Consider the following 25,314-nt stretch of genomic DNA (forward strand, 5'->3'; position numbering starts at 1 on the left):
AAGAAAGAGAGAGAGAGAAAGAGAAAAAAAGCGAGGGAGAAAGATTGAGAGAGAGCCAGACACAGGAGAAGAGGACGAACAAAAGGAAAAAGAAATAGAACTTTTAATTATTATTAAGGTATTTAAAATTTAAAAAATAGAAAATAGTTCAATTTATTAATTTTTTTTCAGTTTTTTAGATTTCCAGATCAGAACGTTCCAGAGGAGGAGTTTAGGTTTAAGTAGGTATATTTCTTTTTATATATAAGAGTTGCTGTGCACTTATAAAAAAGAAAGGTTGCTGTGCACCTTTCTTTTGAGTTGCTGTGCACCTTCATATGAGTTGCTGTGCACTTATAAAAAAGAAAGGTTGCTGTGCACCTTCAAGAAAGACTGCTGTGCGTCTTTAAACACTTGATATAAAAAGAAGGGTTGCTGTGCACCTTCAAGAGTGACTGCAGTGCGTCTTTAAACACTTGATATAAAAAGAAGGGTTGCTGTGCACCTGTAAAAAACAATTGCTGTGCTCTTGCAAATAATAATATAATATTTTATTATAAGGCAAAAATACCTATAAAAATGGAAAAACAAATAGCGCTGTCATTTGATCAGAAACGTATTATTGCTCAAGGCGAATGGTTAAATGATATACATATGGAGCATTTTGCACATCTTTTAAGAACTTGTTCAGATTATAGACCCGTGCAAACACAAAAATTGTATTCTCTAAATACAATACAATGTGCACCAGAATATAAGAAACATATACAGATATTATTTAGCTCGTCAGGTTTAAACGCATTAGATGGACATTGGATATGTAGCTATTACGACAGTAAAAATTTATTTATTTATGATTCGCTAAATAATAAAAAGTTGCACGGAGATTATGAACAATTTTTAAGACGATTATTTCCAACTTATCCTTTTGAAAAACGACCTATCAAATTTCCAACTGTGCAATGTCAACCGAATAGTAACGATTGCGGTGTTTTCGCAATAGCTTTTGCAATTTCCTTACTATTCAATATTAAACCAGAAAAAGTTAAGTACGACCATAGCTTAATGCGTTCACATTTGATAAAAATTTTTGAATCTAATGTAATCGAACATTTTCCTCAAGATCCAAAATATGGTGTTCAAAAAGTACTTTCATTGGCATTAATAAAAGCAAAAGAAGCTGAAACAACTCGTAAGCGTATGATACATCAAAATAAAACAAATGAAAAGAAATTAAATCAATTGGAACAGTATAATCGTCCTTGTAAATTAAAGAAATTAAATAATGGCCGGTATTCATAGTCCGTTCTTATATTTAAGATTGTCTTAAGTATTGTCTTAAAATGCTACGAACCAATCAAAAAGCCATATTAGTATCTTAAGACGACGATGACGACGACTTAAGACGATCTTAAATATAAGAAATGACTATGAATACCGGCCAATGATTTGTTAAAAATGCAAAAAAACATAGCAGATTTAGACAAAATTGCAGATCTAACATTAATTAATAATAATCGTATTGATCAAGTTTATAAAAAAGATTATAAAGAGAATGAAGGACGTATACAGGTGTACTTAGAAAATGATATGCAAAATGAAAGATATCGAGATCAAATGATTATAATAAAAACTGAGACAAAAATAGTTTTGTCATCCGAACAAAAAAATATTATTGTTCAAGGTGAATGGCTAACAGATTTGCATATAAAACATTTTAATCATCTTTTAGAAAGATGTTCTAATTATAGACCTGTCGAAACATTGCTATTACAATGTCTTGATGAAATACAACCTATACCTGACAATAATGAACATATACAGATATTATATAGTTCGTCAGGTCCTGGCGCATTAGATGGACATTGGGTATGCAGTTATTATGATGCACAAAACTTATTTATTTATGATTCATTAAATAAAAAGAAGTTGCATAAAAATCATGAACAATTTTTAAGACGATTATTTCCGACTTATTCTTTTGATCAACGGCCTGTCCGATTTCCTACTGTGCAGCAACAACCAAACGGTAATGATTGTGGTGTTTTTTCAATAGCTTTTGCAACTTCATTACTATTTAATATCAAGCCTGATACAGTAAAGTATGATCATAGCTTAATGCGTTCACATTTAGTAAAAATTTTGGAATCTAATGTAATAGAGCATTTTCCTCAAGATTTAATATATGGAGTTATTCAAAAAGTATCTCCGTTAGCAATAATAAAACCAAAAAAAGTAGCTCCTTTACGTACAATAGGACAAAATAAAATAGAACAAAAATCAAATACATTAAAGAACAATTTTGTTGATCAAATTAATAACAAGGATAACCAAGAGATAATAAATATAGATGATAATATTACATTGACTAACAATTTTGTTGATAACAAAGAAAGTTGCAAAAAGGAAAATCAAGATATATGTGATTACTTAAAAAATCATGCGCATTACGAACGACATCGATATAAACAAAATTTAGAATATAATCGTGCTAAAAAGATACAGAAATATAAGGAAAATTTAGAAGATAATCGCGTTAAAAAAAAGCGCACATATAAAAAAAAATTAGAAGATAATCGTGCTAAAAAGAAGCGCAGATATGAAGAAAATGTAGAAGATAATCGTGCTAAAAAGAAGCGCAGATATGAAGAAAATGTAGAAGATAATCGTGCTAAAAAGAAGCGCAGATATGAAGAAAATGTAGAAGATAATCGTGCTAAAAAGAAGCGCAGATATGAAGAAAATGTAGAAGATAATCGTGCTAAAAAGAAGCGCAGATATGAAGAAAATGTAGAAGATAATCGTGCTAAAAAGAAGCGCAGATATGAAGAAAATGTAGAAGATAATCGTGCTAAAAAGAAGCGCAGATATAAAGAAAATGTAGAAGATAATCGTGCTAAAAAGAAGCGCAGATATAAAGAAAATGTAGAAGATAATTGTGCTAAAAAGAAGCGCAGATATAAAGAAAATTTAGATTATAATCGCGCTAAAAAGCGGCAACAATATGATAAAAATTTTGCAATGCGATGCACGCAAGAGCGCATACGTTATTCTAAATTGATGCAAAAGGAAGAAAGTAGACAAAAAATATTAGAACGTAAATGGAATTATAACAAACAATATTATAAGAAAAAGAAAGAAGAAAGAGAAAAAAAGAATGAAACATTGAAATATAAACATAACATAAAAAATTGCAATGTTACTAATAACATCACTAAAAAATATAGAAATGTTCGGTGCAAAAATTCTATAAAATTAAAAAATGGTTCTTTGATAACATTCATTAAAAATATTTCGAAAAAATTAAATATTGAATGTAATATCGAAAAACAATTAGAAGCTGAGAAAATAGTACGTTGGTGTAATAATGTTAGAAATAATTATATTGACGACATGAATAAAATATTATATAGACTTAAAAAGAAAGCAGAAGTATGTTTGACTCTTGTTGTTGAATGTCATACAATTGATGAACAATTGAATGCTTTGTGTGGAGTATCTAGACATACAGCTTCATCCGAAAATTATTTTGCAGATTCTATGTATTGTAAAGCAACTTTACAAGAATCTTTAGCAATGAATATGGAAGGTCAAGTTATAAATGTGTTACCTTTGACAACAGCACGAGCGAAAAAGTCATGGTCGTGTTGTCCCACTTTATGTAAAATTGACAATCCAGCTTTGATTAAACGTTATCAAAAATTTCTTGAAATTGTTGATACATGTGCTTTAAAAAATATACCTACATTGGTAGAAGATATGTATAAATGTACAGTAAAAACTTCAGATTTAAAATTGGGTCACGCGCAAAGTTGTTACATCGATTTAACTCTTTGTAAAGCGATGTTTCTACCAGTTGTATTGCTATCGCCTCACTTTCCAAAAGTAAGAAATATTAAACGTTTGATTTATCAACTCACAAGTGTTTGTGGACAAATGTTTAAGTTAGATAAAGCATTAAATTGTGCTGATTTAGATGTATTAAATGAAATTGTGACTGCAGCACAAGAAATAACAGATATGTACAAACGTAAGCAAAGCGATGCAATTGCAAATGAGGATGATATATTTTCTAAATATAAGAATGCATTTAAGATATTGAAAAAACGCTTAATGGATACACCGCGTCATGCTTGTGTATCATGTGAAAGACTTTGTTATAGAAGAAACGTTTCTGAGATCACAAGTCTTAGAATAAAAATGGATACTCCAATTTGGAAAGATTTAATGGAACATGTAAAAAAGCAACAAATTAATTCGCAGTACATATGTATTTATTGTAAAGGAAAATTTCGTGAAGGTTTGATGCCTGCATATTGCATCTTGAATAATCTTCGTACAAATCATGTGCCGGATGTGATATCATCTCTTAACACATTCGAAAAGATTCTTATACAGAGAGCTAAAGCGTTTCAAACTGTTGTTAAAATGGGAACTGTTATGAATAAAAAATTACCTGGAAGACAAATGATACAAAAAGTTAAAGGTAGAACCTTTCATTTACCACTTCCAATACAAGAGACATTAAACAAATTATGTTCTGAAACTAATGCGATAAATATTAATCATGAATTATATATCTTAGTTAGAGGTATTCCCACAAAATCTAAAGTTATCTGGGAAGAGATGGTAAATGTTACAAAAGTAATTGATGCATTGATGTGGTTGAAGAACAACAATCCTTTATATTCTGGAATAATAATACCGAATTCACACGATGATTTAATTTTGCAATTGAATAATATGGAATTCCAAATGCAAGAGGATGAAAATGTTGAACAAGATATATTTGATGAGGAACATGAATTATTAAATAATTCAAAATCCAAAATGCAGGAAATGGAAAACGTTGAAGATCAGGCATTGAGTCGACATGAGGCATTACTAACTCAGATTATTAATGATAATGATAACTATGAGCAATATTCTATATATCCATTATATGAAAAAAGGGAAAATAAAACTGCAACGGCTTTATATCAAATGTTAAAAATTCAGGATATACCTATGGATAATCGTGAAAAATGTTTGGATTTGTTATGTTTTCCTGATTTATATCCTTACGGTATTAATGGAGAGCATGCAGATAGGGGGGTCAAACTTCATGACCATGAATTCATTAAATGTCGCTTAATGTCCAAACATCCGCAGTATAGATTAAATCAACAATATCTATTTTATTTGTTAAACGGTACCAATATACGTCAGTTAAAACGTGGAATTTATCATAAAATGTATACTACTAATCAACGAGCTCGTTATACGGCTAAGGAATATTTAGAGGCAATGTCCAAAGATTTATTAGAATCTGATTTGAGCACAATATTTGCGTCGCTAAGGAATACGGAACAATTTTGGCGTAGACCGAGAAGTGATTTAAATTGTATGACACACCATTATGGACCCGCAACATGGTTTCTAACATTAAGTCCTGGTGAATGGTTGTGGGAAGAATTAGGTGAATACATTCGTGAAGTAAATGGATGGTGTGATACATCGTTAAGCACCAGTGCACTTATCGCTAAAGATCCTGTGTCAACATCGAGATTTCTCGATAACATGTTTTGGGCAATGCTTGATTTTATTTGTTCGGAAGATAATCCAATTGGAGAGGTAATGCATTATTTCTGGCGACGAGAATATCAAGGTAGAGGAATACAACATTTTCATTTATTAATTTGGATTAAAGATGCCCCAATTATTGGTGAATCTAGTATGGAAAAAGTTTCCAAATTTATTTTACAACATGTTAGCTGTAAAATTCCAAATAAAAATATCTCACCACTATTGCACAGGCGTGTTAATACACATCAACGACACAAACATAACGACTATTGTCTTCGTTCTAAAAAAGTAGGACGTAAAGTTGTTCGAGTATGTCGTTTTGGATTTCCTCGTTCTGTTACTGAGTCTTTAAAAATAATTGAGGTCAAAACTGCAATAGCAGGTAGAAAACAATTGAAACATAAAAGTAGGCTTTACAATATTCCTCGAACAGAAGAAGAAATCAATATAAATGATTATAATCCTGTCCTATTAACTGCTTGGGAAGGAAATATGGATATACAATTTATTGGCGAAAAATCGACATTGCTTACCTGGTACATTACCAAATATATGAATAAAGCGGCAAAATGTGAGTTGTCTGATATTATTCTTGATGCTAAAAATAATACAAATAAATCATTGGCCAGCCGTCTTTGGAATATTGCTTTACGATTTACGAGTAACAGAGAATGTGGAGCTCTTGAAGCTGCTGATACATTACTGGGTATCGCTTTATATGGAACCGATTCAGATACAACTATTAGATGGTTAGATGTTAATCGAATTAGATCACGAAAATTAAAAACTCGTAAAGAGATTGAGGCACTTGCTAGTCAATCGACAGATTTATTTCATGAATCGTTGATAGATGATCACTATCCACAGAGACCAGAAGAACTGGAATTTATGTCTCTTTACGAGTTCGCAAAATGGTATGATATCAGAAAAGCCAAACCACGAAATAACAAAGGTGAATTTTATAAAATGGGCAATGGTTACTATCTTATACGACGACAGCGAGGATATCTTATCAATCATTATAAATATAATATTAAGATACAACCGGAAAATTATTTCTTTTCATTATTACTTATGTTTCAACCGTGGAACAAATTAGAAGATCTTAAAAATGAATGTGATACTTATGCAGAATCATTTCACAAAGTAAAACTACATTTAACGGAAGCATTAAAATATCACGAAAAGCTAGAAGAATTGCAAGAAGCATTTGAAGCTGCTAAACAGTTGGTTCAAGAATGTTTAGATAAAGCGCAAAAACGTGAATCACAGGATGATCCTGATAATCCGATAGGTGTTGAAAATATAGAAGCGGGTGAAGCGATGCAAGACTTTAAAGATCTCGGTGATAAGAATAATATTCAAGAAATCGATGTCTCTGAAATGATAGGACAATTAAACATGGATCAGAAAAGAGTATTTGACAGAATCATTACCACTATACAGTCAGATACTTCAATATTGCGACTGTATGTTAGCGGAGAAGGTGGTACTGGAAAAAGCTTTTTAATCAAAACTGTTACATGTTGGATCAAACAAAATCTCGAAAAAGATACTGCTGTATCAGCACCTACTGATATAGCAGCGTTTAATACAGACGGCTTGACAGTTCATAGATTGCTTCAATTACCTGTTGAACATGGTCATACTCCTAAATATAGAAAATTGTCTGACCATGTGTTACCAATTCTGCGAACGGAGCTAAAGGATGTTATTCTTTTTATAATTGATGAAGTATCAATGATATCTAATTTGACTTTTATGTACATACATCTTCGATTGTGTGAAATATTTGACACAAGCGATTGCGACGATGGTTGGTTTGGAAAAAAGCATATTCTTTTGCTTGGAGATTTACTTCAATTACCTCCTGTACGTGAAGATTTTATCTTTGCAAACTTCTCAAAGGAAAAGATAGATAAATATTTCGGTTGCTTAGGAGTTGCAAATTTGTGGACAACATTATTTAATTATGATGAATTAACAATTAATATGCGTCAGAAAGGAGATGGATCTTACCGTGAATTGTTATCGAGAGTTCGTATTGGTTTACTAACAAAATCCGATTCTGACATTCTACAAAAGAGAAAGATATCTTTTGAGGGAGATTCCTTCGAGTCTAGATTAAACGAATTGTGTAATTTTATTAATAATATGACATCAGATACTGTTTGTTTGCTGCCTACTTGTCACATGTGTGATGTTTTAAACGCTGCAATGTTAAGTCGTATTCCTTCGAAAGAAATAGTATTAGTTGCTGAAGATACGGTCAAGTGTAGTCCATATGTAAAAAAGAAAGTGTTAAAGGTATTGGAAAATAATGATGAGGACAACTCTAAAACAGCTGGGCTTTCGAAACGTATTACTATAAAAATTGGAGCAAAAGTTATGATAAGACGTAACATAGATGCTACTTTAGGTCTCGTAAATGGCACGATTGCTCAAGTGATTTCAATTGTACAAGATATATCTACCGATCGCGTAGAAAGCATTAAACTTCTTTTACCATCAGGTTCGGAATATTTAATTCAAAGAGTAAGTGTTAAATTTGAGGTAATGGATAGAGTGTATGTTATTAGAGAACAATTTCCATTGTCTCTGAGTTATGGAATTACTATTCATAAAAGCCAAGGATTGAGTTTGCAGAATGCTATTATGGATATAGGTAATTCTGTATTTAGTCATGGTCAAATTTACGTTGCTTTGTCACGACTAACATCTTTAGATGGGTTACATTTGATTAATTTTGATCCTTCATCTATAACAGCTAGTGAAGAAGCTATTATTGAATATAATCGATTAAAACGATTAAACAATACAGAAACAAAAACTATTTCTCTTGTAAAAGAGCGATATCGTAGAATAAAAGATGTTTTATGGGCAGTGCCAAAAATAGTTAATTCTATTCAAGAGTCACATGAGAAGGTGCGAAAAAATATTACTTGGAACATGTATGGTTTCCAAAATGTAGATGAAGTTTCATGTTATGCAAATGCAGTATTACAATGTTTGTTACATTTAAATTCTATTAGAAAACAAATAGCCGATTATGATAAACTAAACGATTTAAATGTATTAATGTGTCATTATGAAAATAAAGTGCACAACTTGAATACATACGTTATACGGCAATCTTTAGGAGAGTATTTTTCCAAAAGTGTTAAACGAGATGCATGTGAATTCTTTACAGCTCTATGTACAAAATACGATAGTATAAAAAGTTTAATAGAGCATCAAGTTACTACCATTAAACAATGCAAAAGTTGTAATTATACAAAAACTATTGTTAATAATAATATTTTTATTTCAATTCCAATAAATAAATGCAAGAAACAAACTTATGATCTTAATGAGTTATTAAACTTAACATTTTCCCATTGGTGTCAATTGAACAACGAATCATGCAAAAATTGTACCAAAAATGAAATATTAGTTAAAAGTGAATTTACATTAAGCAGAGATATCATTGTTATTCATTTAATACCCATTCAAGACGGTAAATCAGTAAAAACAGATAAGTTTACTTTGCGTGCTGTTCCAACAACTAAAGTAATAATTGTTGGGCAATTGTACAAAGTAATGAGTGCTATACTTTATCATGGACCATCTATCGAAAAAGGTCATTACACAAGTATATGTAGAGAAGAAATGTCTAACATTTGGATTGAAGCTGACGATGCGTTAATTAAAAAAAGACAATGGCCTAGAGGTGCTAAAGATGTTTTTGTTATTTTCTTACAGAAAATTGATCAGTAAAAGTAATCTGCTTTTATATATATATATAAAAAATGCAATAATTTAGAAATGCAAATATTATGATCATAAATAATTTTCTTTATAAAACATGTTGTGAAGTATAAAAAAATTATTAGATTTGTTAAGTTAAAAAGAGGACCGTCGTATTGAAAAAATATGACGGGGGTGGTGGTGGGACCTCATTGGTAAAGTTTATTATTACCATTATTTTTACTAAAAAAAAGAAATGATATCTCACAAAAATAAACCTTTTTTTTTTAAAAAAAGGTAAAAAAAGGGCGCCAAGTACACGCCTTGTTGTATTAAAAAAGTTTTTATCATAAAAAATCTTTCAAAAAAATTGTCTTCTCAAAAAAAGTTTTTCTCATAAAAAACCTTTCAAAAAATCTTTTTCTCATAAAAAAAGCCTTTCAAAAAAATTTTTCTTATTAAAAAAAACCTTTCCAAAAAATTGTTTTCAGAAAAAGTTTTCCTCATAAAAAAACCTTTCAAAAACAGTTTTCCTCATTAAAAAAACCTTTTAAAAAAATTGTCTTTTCAAAAAAAGTTTTTCTCATAAAAAAACCTTTCAAAAAATAGTCTTTTTAAAAAAAGTTCTCATAAAAAAACCTTTTCAAAAAAATATTTCCTCATAAAAAACTTTTCCAAAAAATTGTACTTTTAAAAAAAGTTCTATATACTAAACAAATTAAAATTTGCTATATATTCTGTCTATAAAAGAGGTGATATCAGAAAATGACGCCAAGTTTAAATAAAACCTTTCAAAAAAAGTTGTATTTATATATATTTAACCAAGCATCGATAAGACTGTATTTTAAAATGATATTTGTGCTTATATCTTATTACATAGTTGATTTTTATTAAGTATACTTTCTAAAATAATTGCATTTGTATCTAGTTATTTTTTTTATATCTGTACCTAGTTAAATAAAAAAATTTTTCAAACTTAATCAAAATAAAAAAATATTACAAAATTTCGCAAAAAACTTGGCGCTGCTATAAAATAGCCTTAAAATTTCGGCTAACTAGAAACGGAGCGGCGAGCGGCGACGTTATAAATCATTTCGGCTCATAGAGCAACGGAGCGGCGAGCGGCGACGTCGTAAGAACAAGAGTTTAATTGGCTATCGCGTCGCCGTTTGCCGCTCTGGTCACTTTGAGTCATTATAATACTTATGCCTGATTCGACCAACGTAGATCAACTTTAATCTCGGTTCAACTTACTCTTCACCTTTTTTTAATTCTTAGAACTAGAAAAAGATGAAGAGTAAGTTGAACCGAGATTAAAGTTAATCTACGTTGGTGGAATTGGGCATTAATCATGTAAATTTAATAATAATATTTTAAGGCTATTTTATAGCAGCGCCAAGTTTTTTGCGAAATTTTGTAATATTTTTTTATTTTGATTAAGTTTGAAAAATTTTTTTATTTAACTAGGTACAGATATAAAAAAAATAACTAGATACAAATGCAATTATTTTAGAAAGTATACTTAATAAAAATCAACTATGTAATAAGATATAAGCACAAATATCATTTTAAAATACAGTCTTATCGATGCTTGGTTAAATATATATAAATACAACTTTTTTTGAAAGGTTTTATTTAAACTTGGCGTCATTTTCTGATATCACCTCTTTTATAGACAGAATATATAGCAAATTTTAATTTGTTTAGTATATAGAACTTTTTTTAAAAGTACAATTTTTTGGAAAAGTTTTTTATGAGGAAATATTTTTTTGAAAAGGTTTTTTTATGAGAACTTTTTTTAAAAAGACTATTTTTTGAAAGGTTTTTTTATGAGAAAAATTTTTTTTGAAAAGACAATTTTTTTAAAAGGTTTTTTTAATGAGGAAAACTGTTTTTGAAAGGTTTTTTTATGAGGAAAACTTTTTCTGAAAACAATTTTTTGGAAAGGTTTTTTTTAATAAGAAAAATTTTTTTGAAAGTATGTAAGACCACAATTGTTCCACTGACCCGAAGTATTCTGGGCAAAAGCTTGCTGACCAACATACGTAGAATGCTCCAGCGATGTGAGAGAATGTAATGATTCCACTGGTCGATCTTTTGTTATCAGAGACACTTGATTGGATGTGTTTACATTTTCAGTCGAGTTGTTTTCTATTGTATCTGTATAATGTGTAATGGCATTTCTGATGGCGGTTATATCATCGTTAATGTTCTCGTTGGACTGCACATCGTTAGTACCCTTTTGCTTTTTTTTAGGTACATTCTCTTTATCCGAAGATGAGGTCGTAAGGAATCTTTTAGGCGTTTTTATTCCGCGTGAAGGATGTCCCAAGCTAGAAGTCCAAACAAATGATTTAATTATTTCGTATAGCTAAACAATTAAAAGTACTTTTTCATGCTGATGCGCAACGCTTAATTTCAGCGTCAGAAGACATCATGTGATTAAAAATAACGAATTATTGCAGTGGTTTTCAATTGAAAATAAGTAAGTCTATAATTAGTTCTGTACGTTAATATACTATAAATATAATAAATGCTATAGATATATCTATCATGATAAATAAAACTTAAAACGAAGGAAGAGAGAGAGAGAGAGAGAGAGAGAGAGAGAGAGAGAGAAGTATAGATTTTAGATAAACTTACCGATTAGATTGAGATCGCAATGCTCGATATTTAGCAATACTCTTAGCATTTACATCTCGTCGCTTTTGATTCTTTTGACTTATCTTAATTGCAATACCTTTCTTCCCGCAAGAAGCCATGCTTATCACTGATCATGCAACTCACAATAGTATATAATTAGATTATATATAATTTTATACATTTTGGCGTAAAAAAATAATACAAATAACAAAAAGAGTAGAGCAGTAAAATGTTCAGCACAAAAACCAGATACCATAATATTTATTTTCATTTTAATGATTAATACTTTTAATGAAGCAAAAAATAAATGGACAGAACTAATTACATACAATCTCATTTTTATTAAACAATCTATGAAAAACTGTTTCGTTAAATAAATTTTATATTAATTCGTAAAAATACATGAAAAAAGATTGTAAGTTACATATTTGCATACATGTTAATTTATTTATATTTAACAAACAAATAATTTTAATAATAATTGTATGTTAATTAATAATAATAATTATATAATGCAAAAATTATTTTAAAACTCAACATTTTATCAAAAAATAATCTGCGACAAGAAAGAGCAATAAAAAGAGTTATCGCCTATGCATAATTATGAAAATCTATTAAAGCTTTCAAACATTTTTTCCATACATTCTAATGTTACTTTTGTATTTTATTTTTTAAAAAAGTTTCCCTTCAGAGTCACAGCGATGTTTCTACATGTAAAAGAACCGAAACAATGTATTTTCCAATCATGGGTTTATCACCTTCAATAATACTACTACAATCTGAGTCCTCGTCATTGTTAATTTTCCAACATGGCATTATATAGCACTTACTCTTCACTTCATGCAAAGGTATAACATTGAAATCTTTAGATAATGCGGAACATGTAAAAATACCAATCAAAGAAGATGAAATTCCAACATTATAATAATCATCGGCAATCTCAAATTTATTTAACACTAAATAATATAAATTATCAATTTCGAGAATATTGCGTACTATGCACACAGATGAGTCGTGCAAAATGCAGCACCTATCGCCTAAAGAATCAATATTTATAAACATGCTGTTACAATTAATCCGAATTTTCTTGTACTGAATTACACATGACAGCGCCTGAGGTACAGGACCTTTATCATGCCTTCCAAATACTTTTATCGCTACATAAGTTGGAGGTCTCAATTCTTCTCTTTTTTCTCTTTCAGCTAGCCTGAAGGCAAATTGTTGCAAAGGACGGTGAGGTTTTCTGTACAACTTCCTAAAGAATGATATATTATTTTCATATCGAAAAGCTGAGAAAGCGTCAAGAGGTCCAAGGCGTTCAACATCTTGTACTAAATGTAGCAACGCATGAACGTTGTAAGATAGAAAAGTATATTCATAAAAATGGGGACATTTTTCTACAAACTTTTCTAGCGCTAATTTTGCAAAATATAATACACTCACCCGAAAAAAAAGCGGTACACTGAAAATGTGGGAAAAATTCATCAAATTTCAACTGACGATAACTTCGTAAATAATAAAGATAGAAAGTTCTATAAAATATGGAAATGAAGCTAAAAATCTCTACTTTAAGAATCAATTTATTTCAATGTTGCAAAATAAATTTATTGAAAATGGCGGATGACAAAGCGCGAGCATGCAAAATTGAAAAATAATGGTTCGAGTTTGCGACGGTGCACGGTATAAACAAAAAATTGTAGCTTATTGGGATCAAAAGCGTACGAAAGTACAGAGTCTCCTCTTTAAAATGCTTTTTTATGCATCTCGATACGATGATTTTTCGCCGAGAGATTCGCATTTGAAGAAAAAGGCAGATTCTTACTTCAAATGCGAATCTCTCAGCGAAAAATCATCGTATCGAGATGCATAAAAAAGCATTTTAAAGAGGAGACTCTGTACTTTCGTACGCTTTTGATCCCAATAAGCTACAATTTTTTGTTTATACCGTGCACCGTCGCAAACTCGAACCATTATTTTTCAATTTTGCATGCTCGCGCTTTGTCATCCGCCATTTTCAATAAATTTATTTTGCAACATTGAAATAAATTGATTCTTAAAGTAGAGATTTTTAGCTTCATTTTCATATTTTATAGAACTTTCTATCTTTATTATTTACGAAGTTATCGTCAGTTGAAATTTGATGAATTTTTCCCACATTTTCAGTGTACCGCTTTTTTTTCGGGTGAGTGTAGTATTGATGAAGTTTTTGAATGGCACAGTGCGCGTATCGCCGCATGAAAAAGCAAGAAATGCTTATAGCCTTGCATTTCCATAATGCCTTCAACAGCAACTGGACCAGTATATAAGATAAATTGTCGGCCTTCAGTTGCTTTGAAGTCTTTATGTTCAGCCAGTGGCCTCGGCTTTCTAGACATTTCTCGCGGGCAATAGTCTGCAATGCATTCCAATCTTTTCGAAATCAGTTCTTGGTTTTGACCTGACAATTTCATTTTTTTTCCGTACTTTCCCGTGATCCATGCAATTAAGAGCTTTTTAGCTACACCAATGCAAACCAAGTGCATATATTCGACGGGCACTTGCGTTACCATTCCCATTGGCAAACGTGATAATGGAGTAGGTCCTTTATGATGATCTTCGTCAACAAGGCGAGAATATTCATCGTCGGTTCTAAGGCGAGCATCAGTGCTAATGAAAACTATTTGGCGATTGCATCTAATACCGACAATTTTACACTTGGAACATGGATTGCTCGAAGTATGCCCACAGTGATTAAGAATCCATGAACGTGCAGGAGCATCTGCGATAAAAGCTCTCAATCTAACTCAGATTTTTTTTTCACGAAATTGAATACTTTTATCAATGACATCAAGCGCGTCTTCAATAAACTCATTAAGGAATTCATCAATGCTATGTGGTTTTTTTAATCCTTTATAGACCCCTATAACTTCCGGTGTAGAATTTGCAATATTAACAATGGAACACTGAATTGGCCAGATTTGCGCGTAACCCGATTTATTCAATCTGGCACCGTCAGTGCTCCAATCAACCTCGATCACATCCGGAATCAAATGCTCAGGTGTTTTTTTTAGAATTCTCATTAAAGCTTTTTCAAAACCTATATGGAGATATTCTCCAGGATTAACTTTCCGCACGTTACAACTTACTCGCGGAGTACTTAATAACGTTCGCGTATCTTGTGGAAGATATGACAAATATGGAATCGATTTTAATGCTTTTAAAATTAGATTACCTTGGATATGCGTCAGATTCCCTTCAACAAACGCCAATGCAAGAGTTTCTTTAAATGCATGCACAGAATTTACCTCTGCATCCCCACCAATCAACTTCCGAAATAATATTTTTAGCATATACTACACTATCTAAACTGACACTCTCAACATCCATTGCATTAACAAATGAACTAACTGAAATTTCAGTACACTGCTCATTAGTGAGAGACATGTCGTCATCAAAAGAATGATGACTGTATGATGATGGTAAAGTTAGATCGACACTGAGTTCATTTGCAGCACTTGTCATACTAGGACTTTCTGATACAACATGATTAAATTGATCGTTCTGTTGCAGTAAGCGTAATACATTCCTACGCTGGCGTGACGATAACATTAAACCCGGTTTACGACTTCGTACTTTTTTGAATGTTCGACTTTTAAAAGAATTCATTGTATCGACTTTATATTATTAAATAATTGATAATATATAATAAAGGATATCAATAATTGATGAAATATAATCAACAAAAATAGTGATCAGACAGGCAATAACTCTAAGATTTAAAATTATTATGACGCAAACAGATAGAAAAAAAATTTTACTATAAAGTGAAAGTTATTATAACTGTATTAAAAACTTGTTAATCTTCACTACAAACTCGCGTTTACTACATTAATATGTATTTAGGCCAAAGAACACACAAATCTAGTAATATATAATTAAAATAAAGTACAATAAATATACAATTACTAGCTAACACACACACACACACACATTAACAAATAATTAAAATTATATACTAACCTATTTTCGTTATTTTCGTTAAATTTTGTGTATTGTTAACCAATTATCACTTCAATTTCATCCGGCCGGAATTAATCACCTCTACGGTATACTGCGAAATCATACATAAAATCAGTATTATATTACGGCAAGAATTATTCATTCCATAAAAAATACTTTATCTTCGCCTCAGTTTAATAACTGTTCTCTAAAATTAGAATAATAAAATTGCCTAAATTACAGCACAAATGACACAATGCATTTTCTACATACCTTAATTTTCTGTATCAAAATGATCCTTTCACAAAATGAGAGCACTTAAGCACTGATGAGCACTTCCACGTATGTCTTGTATGTACACTAGTCTCCAATAATTCGTTCCTACACGCCCTCAGCGGGACAAGGAGAAGTAGGAGTATAGCCAATGGCGCAATGGCCGCGTTCAGCAGACTCAACAGTTGTAGATTTTCCGCTGAATCTCGACTGTTAATTTGTTGGTTCTGAAAGTAAGAACCAATCACGTTCGATTGCTACTAAGCGGTTTGTTCTGCTGAATGCGGCCATTGGAGGCTAGCGTATATGCATTGCTACGTTAAGATCATGACATACAAAAATTTTAGTCGTAACCGTAAAGCCATAAGCAAATCGATCTTATTGTAAAATGGTCCTTACGGGCGTGATAGACGCAAAGCGCCCAGTTTTGGCGGGCAATACACACAATATCATATTATTGCGATTGAATTCTGTCTTGTTGTTGGCAAATTGTCGTAAACATTTATTAATTACACGTTGTTCTCACGTTGTTGACAACGAGAATTCATTCCAAAACTTCAACAATTCAGGATATGGAACACCCAAATAAAGGAAAACATTATATATTTGATGTTGCTGTCATGTTGCCATTAAAATGCTATTGGCGCAATGGCATATCATTAGTTATTATCAGGTTGCCGTCAGGTTGCTGGTAACCTATTATACAACTATTATTGACCACTTGTTTTTACATTTTTTTAAACTGATTACTTAGATTACTACTCATGTTGTTCAATTTGATAGCAGACTATTAATAATGACGGCAATCAAACATCAACTATTCAGCAACACAAGCAGTGCATTAGTTTGCTCGATATGATTAATCACGCTTGGTTATCTGGGTACAGTATATTATGTGTTATCCTTTAAATTTTATAATAATTAATCATAATTAAAATTTAAAAAAAGAATACACAGTTAATACATTACCTGGTTTATTATCCAAATTTGAAGACATTGTTTGTACGGATTGGCATCTTTGTCGAATTGAAATGCTTGTATCTTGTGTTTCATTAAATTCATTAATGGAATCTAAATCCGTAGTAGATGACTGTTCTGTATGTGAACACATATAGTGTGCTACAAACACATTAAGCAAATCTTCATTAAAAATTTTTATGGGAAAACATTTTATTCTAATTTATATAACAAATAAAATAAAAAAGAATATAGATAACCTATTACCTGATTTGGTATTCAAATTTGACATAGTGTTCTTTGTCTGTTGACTTGGCATGCTTGCTTGTGTCTCAACAACTTTATTAAGTAAATTTTCATCGTCACTTTGCTCACCTAAAAGAATAATTTTTTTATTACACTGTAATATTCAATGTAGTATGTTTAATATCACATCAAATTTTTATTAGCAATAATGTATGTACAATCACAATTTTTAATTATTTTTAACACTAATTTTTAATATCAGATCTAATATGCAATATCACAACAAATATCAAAACACACTTATAATATAAATAAAATTTCTATACTAAATCATAGACCATAAAATATTAAATTCAAATATAAAATATTAAACCTTATATATTAAAGTACATTATATTTCTGTTGCTTTATTAAAGTTTCAATATTGTTATATTAAATTGTAGTTATTATAGTTATAATTATTATACAGTTATAGTTACTATAATGTGTGTTAACACATCTTCATATTTTTAATTATATTTACGAAATATTTAATTTGTATAAAATTATAAATATGCAATAAAATATAGAATTCTTAAAAATGAGATAAAATGTATATGATAAGTGTATTTTTACTATTTAAATAAATTTTTCAAATTATATAATTGCAATCAATTGTATACATGACCCAATATGTTGATTTTTGTTTATTTGTGAAACAAATGATAGAATAGCTCCTGCACACAGGACGCGGAAACGCTTGCCGCGCGGCAAAAGGTGACGCGGCTAATCAACTTACATCTTTTTCGTAAGAGTGAAATATTGGCTATGGCATGGCTTTTTGCTGCGCGACGTTCCCGCGTTCTGTACAGAAACCATAATATTCTTATTGTTAGTTTTATTATACGAGTAATTTCACTATAAATTGCAAAATATGTGTATGTGTATCTCTCAATATCCAGAGATTGTTTATAATTGGTTATAATTATATATATAATACGATTGGTTAGAAAAATAATACATTTTATATTTTTCAAAAAAGAGACCAAAATTGTCCTGCGATTTTTGTTGAATCCATGATTTTGTATTATTTAACTTTTGTCTTTTAGTAGATATTCCTTTAGGACTGTTTAAATTACGATCTGCAATTCATGAAAAAATCAGTATTTTATTATTATAATAAAATTTAATTTTTTTGTTTTAAAGTTCATTTTTTAAATATTCTTTTATTATATGCTTTTACCTGTTTGAGAAACTTTTCCATTTTTTGTCTTCATTATTGCATGTTTTTCAGGAACTTTTGGAAGATCCAAAATAAGTGAAGTATCTGATTGTTCATCATTACTCGTATTATCCTCGTCCACCGATTTAGCGGCTCTAATTTTTCTGGATTTTTTTAAAAATTCATCTCTATCAGTATTAGAAGTTAGATCTGATAATTTTTCAGCATCTTTTAATTTTTTTCTCGCCAATGTATAGTTCGCTGAAAATGTTTTTTATTAGATACATTACTTTTCTATTAATAAATATGTATACATACATACATACACATACACATATTGCCATTATGCACAAATTATAATTAAAAATATGAAAAAAATACTTACAATACGTTACATATATTTTAGAAATGGGATGTTTCAACCATGTAGATTGTGGTTCTTCCATTACTTTAACAGCCTTGTCATATCGTTTATTATTTGTAAAATTTGGCCATGCAGCCTTTTTTAAATCAATACTTAACCAATTATTTGGAACTATTTGTATTCCATCTTCAAATTCTACAATTGCATAAAATTTTCCTTGCTGCGTAGAAGACTTTCCTTCCATTATTCTGCGTCAGTGGAAAAATTTTTTATATGTATGAGTGGAAAAACTGCATATTTATTTTCTCCACAAGGTAATTGTACATATTTACGAACTACATTTTTTAACGGCCAAGATCTTAAGTCAGAACGTGAGTACACAGAATAAATGCCGAGCATTGAAGATGAACAAGGAGTATTAAATAAGTCATTTTTTTCCAAAAATTCATATCCGATAAGTATAGGAACGTTTCGTTGTGTACAATAGGCTATATTTTGAATGTAAATAATCGCACCACAATTTAATCCACAGCAACTGTCTGCAAACGTCCCAGCTTTTAGTGTGAATTCATTATATTTGACACTTTTATATTGTGGATTGCGACAATTCAATGTAAGTGGACCGTCATAATGCAACGATTTCAAATTTATATATATCTGAGCAGAATCTGATACAGCAGGTGATATACATAAAATTTCTTTTTCAGCGTATCTTCTAGCAATTTGTTGCAAAGGTTTTTCTGCTTTTCTTAAATATTTTTTTAATATCTGCATGTAGTTTTCATATTTAAAGGCGCTGAAATTATCAACAGGTCCATATTTCTTGACATCATCCACAAGATGAATTAAGTTGTGAACATTATGTGATACGTTTTGAGTTCCATATATTTTGATAAATTTTTCAATAAAAAACTTAATCAGATCTTGTGCGTAGGTCAAATAATTATGTAAGTCTTCTGATGATAATATTCTCATAATCACATGTAACGTCATAAAATGTAGATACACATTTTTTTTTAATACAGATTTAAACGCCAACGGACCCGTATATAATAATATTAATCTGTACTCAGTTGCTTTCCACAATTTGAGGCAATCTAGTTTTCGTGGTTTACGTGCAAATTCTATGGGTATCGATTGTTTTAATTGAGTTACTAAGCGTGTCGAAATTTCGTTAACGGCTCTATATGGTAATCGATAAGATAGTGAACCAGCAAGCCATAAATTTAATAATTTGCGCATAACTCCCAAACATATTAAATGCATATAGTCTAACGGAACGTTGGTTACAGGGTTGAAATAAGGTATATTTAATAAATTGCAGGTTGTGTCTGGTTTATGATAATTTTCATCAATTTTTTGTATGAAATCATTATCTGTTCTGAGCGGTGCATCTATTTGTGGAAAACATAATCGGTTTTCTATATATTCGCCTTCCGTGATACATTTCGTGCAACTATGGTATCCAGAATGTCCTTTTATACTTAAAACAAATGATTTGGCTGGCGCATCACAAATTAAAGCCTCAAATCTGCATGGTACATTCCGACCACTTATATTAATTCCATTTGCACATATTTCTTCAGCCTCATTAACGAAATCTTGTAAAAATTCATTAACATTCGCTGGTTTTTCATATCCATGATAAATACCAATTATGAAAACATTGTCATATGGAAGAACAGAGCCTAATATGGGCCAAAATTGTTGCTGGGATGATTTGGATAATGGTAGGCCATCAATGTTCACAGCTATTCTAATGTAATTAATATCCTTTATAAATGTTAATATTTTTTTAATAGAATTTGATAGTCCAAAATGATAATATGACCCTGGCGCAACTGTGCGTATTTCTTGATGTCTAGGTGTTTTCAAAAGCGATCGTGCATCCAATGATAAAGTTGAGAAACAAGAATGTTTCTTTAATCTACATAACAGTGCTCCTAAAGCAATATGCGTAATTTGATGTTCTACAGCCCAAATTGCAAGATCATGTTGTAAGCTGTTGTCTCTTTTATTTCTACTTTCAAATGTTACATCACTTGATGATTCATTAAGTGAAATATTAACAAATTGTTGTGAATCTGATGTATTATTGTGTTTATCCGATGTATTATTGTGTTCATCCGATGTATTATTATGTTCATCCGATTGTTGGAATGCATTATCATTTTCATATTCAAATATTTCATTATTTTCATTCCATTCTGTATTATGTTCGATATTTATTATTTTAGAATTCATCGGACAATCATTGTTTAAATCTGTTGCACATTCATTGTTCGTATTATATGACGAGCTTTCATGCATCAAAACGCTAGAAACAATTTCAGATTCTTGTGCAGCCACTCTCTTTAAGTGTCTCCTTGATACGTATGGCGTATCGTTTCTTTTACGTTTTTCATGTACTTCCATTTTTAAACAAATGTTATATCTGTATAAGATATAATATTTATGATTATAAATGCAAACCAGATTAGTATATTAGTCAAATAGTAGAAAATTATGTATTTTATATATTTTTTATATTATATATATATGCTTATATATATATATTTATTATTTATATATTTATATATTTATTATATACGTGTATTATATTTATTTATATATGTATTTATTATGTTATATATATTTACAATTATATATATTCAGTAAGAGTGTAAAGCTATAAGCCCTATCAGGCTACGCATTGAAGATTGAAGATTAAATATTAAATTTTGGCCAATAAAAACAAAAGGAGATAAATTTTTGTGCTGATTGGTCAAATTTCAATATTTAATCTTTAATCTCAATCTTCAATGCGTAGTCTGATACGGGCTTACGAGTGAATCATTTTAATATTAACAGGCAATTATTTCGGAAAAGAAGCATTTATAAAAAAAATTTTTAAGATAACAATTATTTCAAGAAATTATAAAATGAATTGAACGAAATTCTCCTAGATAAAAAGGTTTCGGAGTTTAAAAGTCAACTCAATTTTTTTAAATGAAACTATCTTAATTGTTTTATATATAAATCAATTTCTTGTAACATCTGCATAAAAAGTTATAAAGATAAAATAGCAAAAAATTGATTATTTACTTTTCGATCATTTTACTATATCTTTATACACAGACTAATGATAAATCTATTAGTCCAAAGAAAACGCATAGTTATTTTTCAGAAAAAGTATGTAGCTGCATGTTACAAATTGTATAATGTTGTAATTACTGTATTATGTTACAATCCTATGACTTTTATCTGAAATTTTTTTCTTTTACTTCTTTTCCAACATAATTATCTGTTAGATTAAAATTACTGTATATAAAAAAATTAAAACACAAAACAAGCTTATCAGAACAAAATTAAAAAGGTAATTATAAGCCAGCACAGTAATATTAGTTTAAAATATTATTTAATAAATTCCGGAACATTTCGATCTATTTTTGAACCATCTTTAGCCGAAATATAATAGTTTGCAAAAGTCAAAATAATTTGAAAAAATTTTAAAAAAGAAAGGATACAAACCATCAAAAATTGATATTTTGAAACTGATATTTTGTAGCTTATGAGACTTATTGATCAAAAGTCTCCAAGCATAATTATAAAAAATAGAAAGATTTTGCTCTAGCACTATTTAAAAGTTGCTATTTTAGGTGTAATTGGATCTTTACGTACAGTACACATATTGATCTTTTAACTGTATAGACATTCACACAGGGTATACGGAAATTCGCCCGCACTACTTCTTGAAGTGATTCGGAACTCACAAAGAAGGAAAGAAAGCTATATAAACATAGATCTGGAAATTAGTTGTTTCTGAGTTATAGATCTGAGTTATAGTTACTTTTGTCATTTAAAACATCTTATTTAATTCTATTTAAATACCTAGTTATGTTTATCTTTAATTTTGAAAATAATTAATTATTGTGTTTACAAATACCGGAAAATTAAAAAAAATTAAAAATTGGAAAAAAATTAATTTTAAAAAATGTAAAAAAATTTTTTTAAGAGGGATGCTAAGCGGACTGTACCTCTACGTGGTGCATCCTGGGTAATGGCCGGAGCACAGACTTTTGCATAAAGCATAACGCATAAGCATAAGGAAATTGATTGGTCCATTTCCTTATGCATTTGCTTATGCTTATATATAGACCAATCAATTTCCTTATGCTTATGCGTTATGCTTTATGTAAAAGTCTGTGCTCCGGCCTTAACGCTAAAATAGTCCAAAATAAAGCTCTTTATATTAAAAGACTATAAAATAAATTATGATTATTATAATTATAAAAATTAATTTTTTTGACATAAAAGTGGCTATAATTTGGAAACAACTCATTTCGGGACCTATGTTTATAGCTTTTTTCCCTTCTTTTTGAGTTCCGAATCACTTCAAGAAGTGTAAGAGAGTTTCCAAACGCCCTATAACTACATGTCCATTATTGAGCAGATGTACTATTAGTGTGTGTATGCTGAGGGAGTAGATAAGGATGATGTGAGTGTATGTATGTATTTGTGTTTGGCTATTTCATTGGTATGTCTGATATTATTTTATTTCCATTTATATTATTCTATTAGTATGTCTAAATAGTATGTGTGTATATGTGTATATCTGTATATCCGAGTAGATAGCAACTGGCCTGATTGTACATTCTTTCTGTCTGTAGTTGAACACACACACACACACATACACACTCATTCACTCACATACTTTTTGAACATAATAATATTAAACATATTAATTGGAATAACTATGGGCACAAATACACATACAGATACATATACCCTCTATCTGTTCCTCCTATACACACATTAACATAAATCTACTCAATAATGAACACACATATAATTTGTACATAAATGCTTATACAATTAAACAATCAATCTGTGTACTGTACGTAAAAAGTACTGTACCAAAACACACAAGCAACATTATGTACTTACTTTGTGTCCCACTAGCTGTGATGAAACTGATGCGTATGTATACAGATATGTATAGGTATACCTCTATGTTCCAGCAGATTCCAGCAATATATTCCTTTTTAAAAGTGAAAGCCAATATTTCCTTTTGGCAATGTTTTCTTTTAGCAGTTTCCTTTTGGCAACGTTTCCTTGTGGCAACGCTATAACAAAATATTAATTTCAAGTAAGAATATGAACAAATACATATCTTTGATATATATCAATAGGGTGGCACCCAATTGACCACATTGCAATTGATCACAGCTATCAGTGCCTGGAATTTTTCCACTAGATGGTTGCTGTGAATGGCCTATGGTCAATCGAGAGTACCACCTTTGCGAAAAGCTATATAGAGGTAAAGCTATATAGAGGTAAATATACATGTAGAGATACATACGCTAGTGCATATCAGACAATTTTGTCACAGCTAGTGGGACACAAAATAACGAGCAAGTATAATTGGACAACAATTTATATTAAGTTTTTTTAATTTACTTTGATTTTTGCTTGTTCGAAATATACTTTGATAAATTATTCTTTTATATTTGCATTACGTTGATATATGCAATGTGATCAATCGGATGCCATCCATATCAATGTAATGCAACTATAAAAAAATAATTAATCAAAGGTTTCAAACAAGCAAAAATCAAATTAAATTAAAAAGACTTAATATAAATTGTTGCCTAATTATACTTACTCCTTATTTTGTGTCCCATTAGCGTGTGTACTTCGATAGTCTATGCGTTCAAAAAACAGACGTACTTTATAGAAGATAATTTACGGCTTTTCTTTGGCAACGCTTCAATAAAAACTTCAAATACAAATACAAATAAATTTTACATCAAATATATTAGATCACGATAAAATAAATCACAAGTTTAACCGATAACCAATTTGAAGGTTAACTTGCGCTTGTGATTTATCTTATTGTGAAATAGAAAGAATATTATGAAAAATATCTTTCATGTGTGTAAATATATTTTATATAAATTTATTCTCATGTGTTTTAACAAAGGAGGAAAAAAGGATTACTTGCGATTATACAATTATATGCATACTTACGTCGACATGTGGCAAGAGACCGCAGAGATCGCAGGAAAGAGACATGTGCCGGCAATTACATATCCAAGATGGCATTGCTATTCATATCCGCTAATAAGTCAATTCGCGCGTATTTCAAAAGTATATTCTGAAAATATACGAAAATATACGAAAAATAATATATTATAAGAGATATTAAAAGTATATCCTGAGAATATACGAAAATGTACGAAAATTAATATACTATAGGAGATAATAAAAGTATATCCTGAGAATATACGAAAATGTACGAGAAATAATATATACTGTGATAGATATTATAGGGATATTTTCAGTATTTTACATATATTACGTATATTCACAGTATGAGTACAGAATATTCGAATGATGTCAT

The 25,314-nt window shown here is 30.0% G+C and overlaps 2 protein-coding genes across 3 annotated transcripts in view; one reads left to right on the top strand and one right to left on the bottom strand.

Annotated features, from left to right (window-relative positions):
• Positions 1 to 23,997, bottom strand: part of LOC136999057 (uncharacterized) — a 36,893-nt gene extending 12,896 nt beyond the window's left edge. The window contains exons 1-6 of one of the 2 annotated variants that reach the window (XM_067352462.1): positions 23,859 to 23,997; positions 18,954 to 21,366; positions 18,590 to 18,829; positions 18,393 to 18,488; positions 17,389 to 17,496; positions 17,134 to 17,283 (exon numbers count right to left, since the gene is read on the bottom strand). In XM_067352462.1, the coding sequence (XP_067208563.1) occupies positions 17,134 to 17,283; positions 17,389 to 17,496; positions 18,393 to 18,488; positions 18,590 to 18,829; positions 18,954 to 19,176 (817 nt within the window). In that variant the 5' untranslated portion in view covers positions 19,177 to 21,366; positions 23,859 to 23,997. The remainder of the gene's footprint in view (positions 1 to 17,133; positions 17,284 to 17,388; positions 17,497 to 18,392; positions 18,489 to 18,589; positions 18,830 to 18,953; positions 21,367 to 23,858) is intronic. The other variant, XM_067352463.1, reaches the window with a different exon arrangement.
• On the top strand, positions 7,430 to 9,300 carry LOC136998661 (uncharacterized). Its single transcript, XM_067351738.1, has one exon. The coding sequence runs from the start codon at positions 7,537 to 7,539 to the stop codon at positions 9,298 to 9,300; it is 1,764 nt and encodes a 587-aa protein (XP_067207839.1). The 5' UTR covers positions 7,430 to 7,536.
• Positions 23,998 to 25,314: the final 1,317 nt, after the last annotated feature.

The sequence above is a fragment of the Linepithema humile genome, chromosome 3 (assembly GCF_040581485.1).
Source record: "Linepithema humile isolate Giens D197 chromosome 3, Lhum_UNIL_v1.0, whole genome shotgun sequence".
Taxonomy (NCBI): Eukaryota; Metazoa; Arthropoda; class Insecta; order Hymenoptera; family Formicidae; genus Linepithema; species Linepithema humile.

What these genes read in the sequence shown, in the direction of transcription:
- LOC136998661 (XM_067351738.1), top strand. Translation starts at nt 7,537, where the DNA reads ATGCGTCAGAAAGGAGATGGATCTTACCGTGAATTGTTATCGAGAGTT.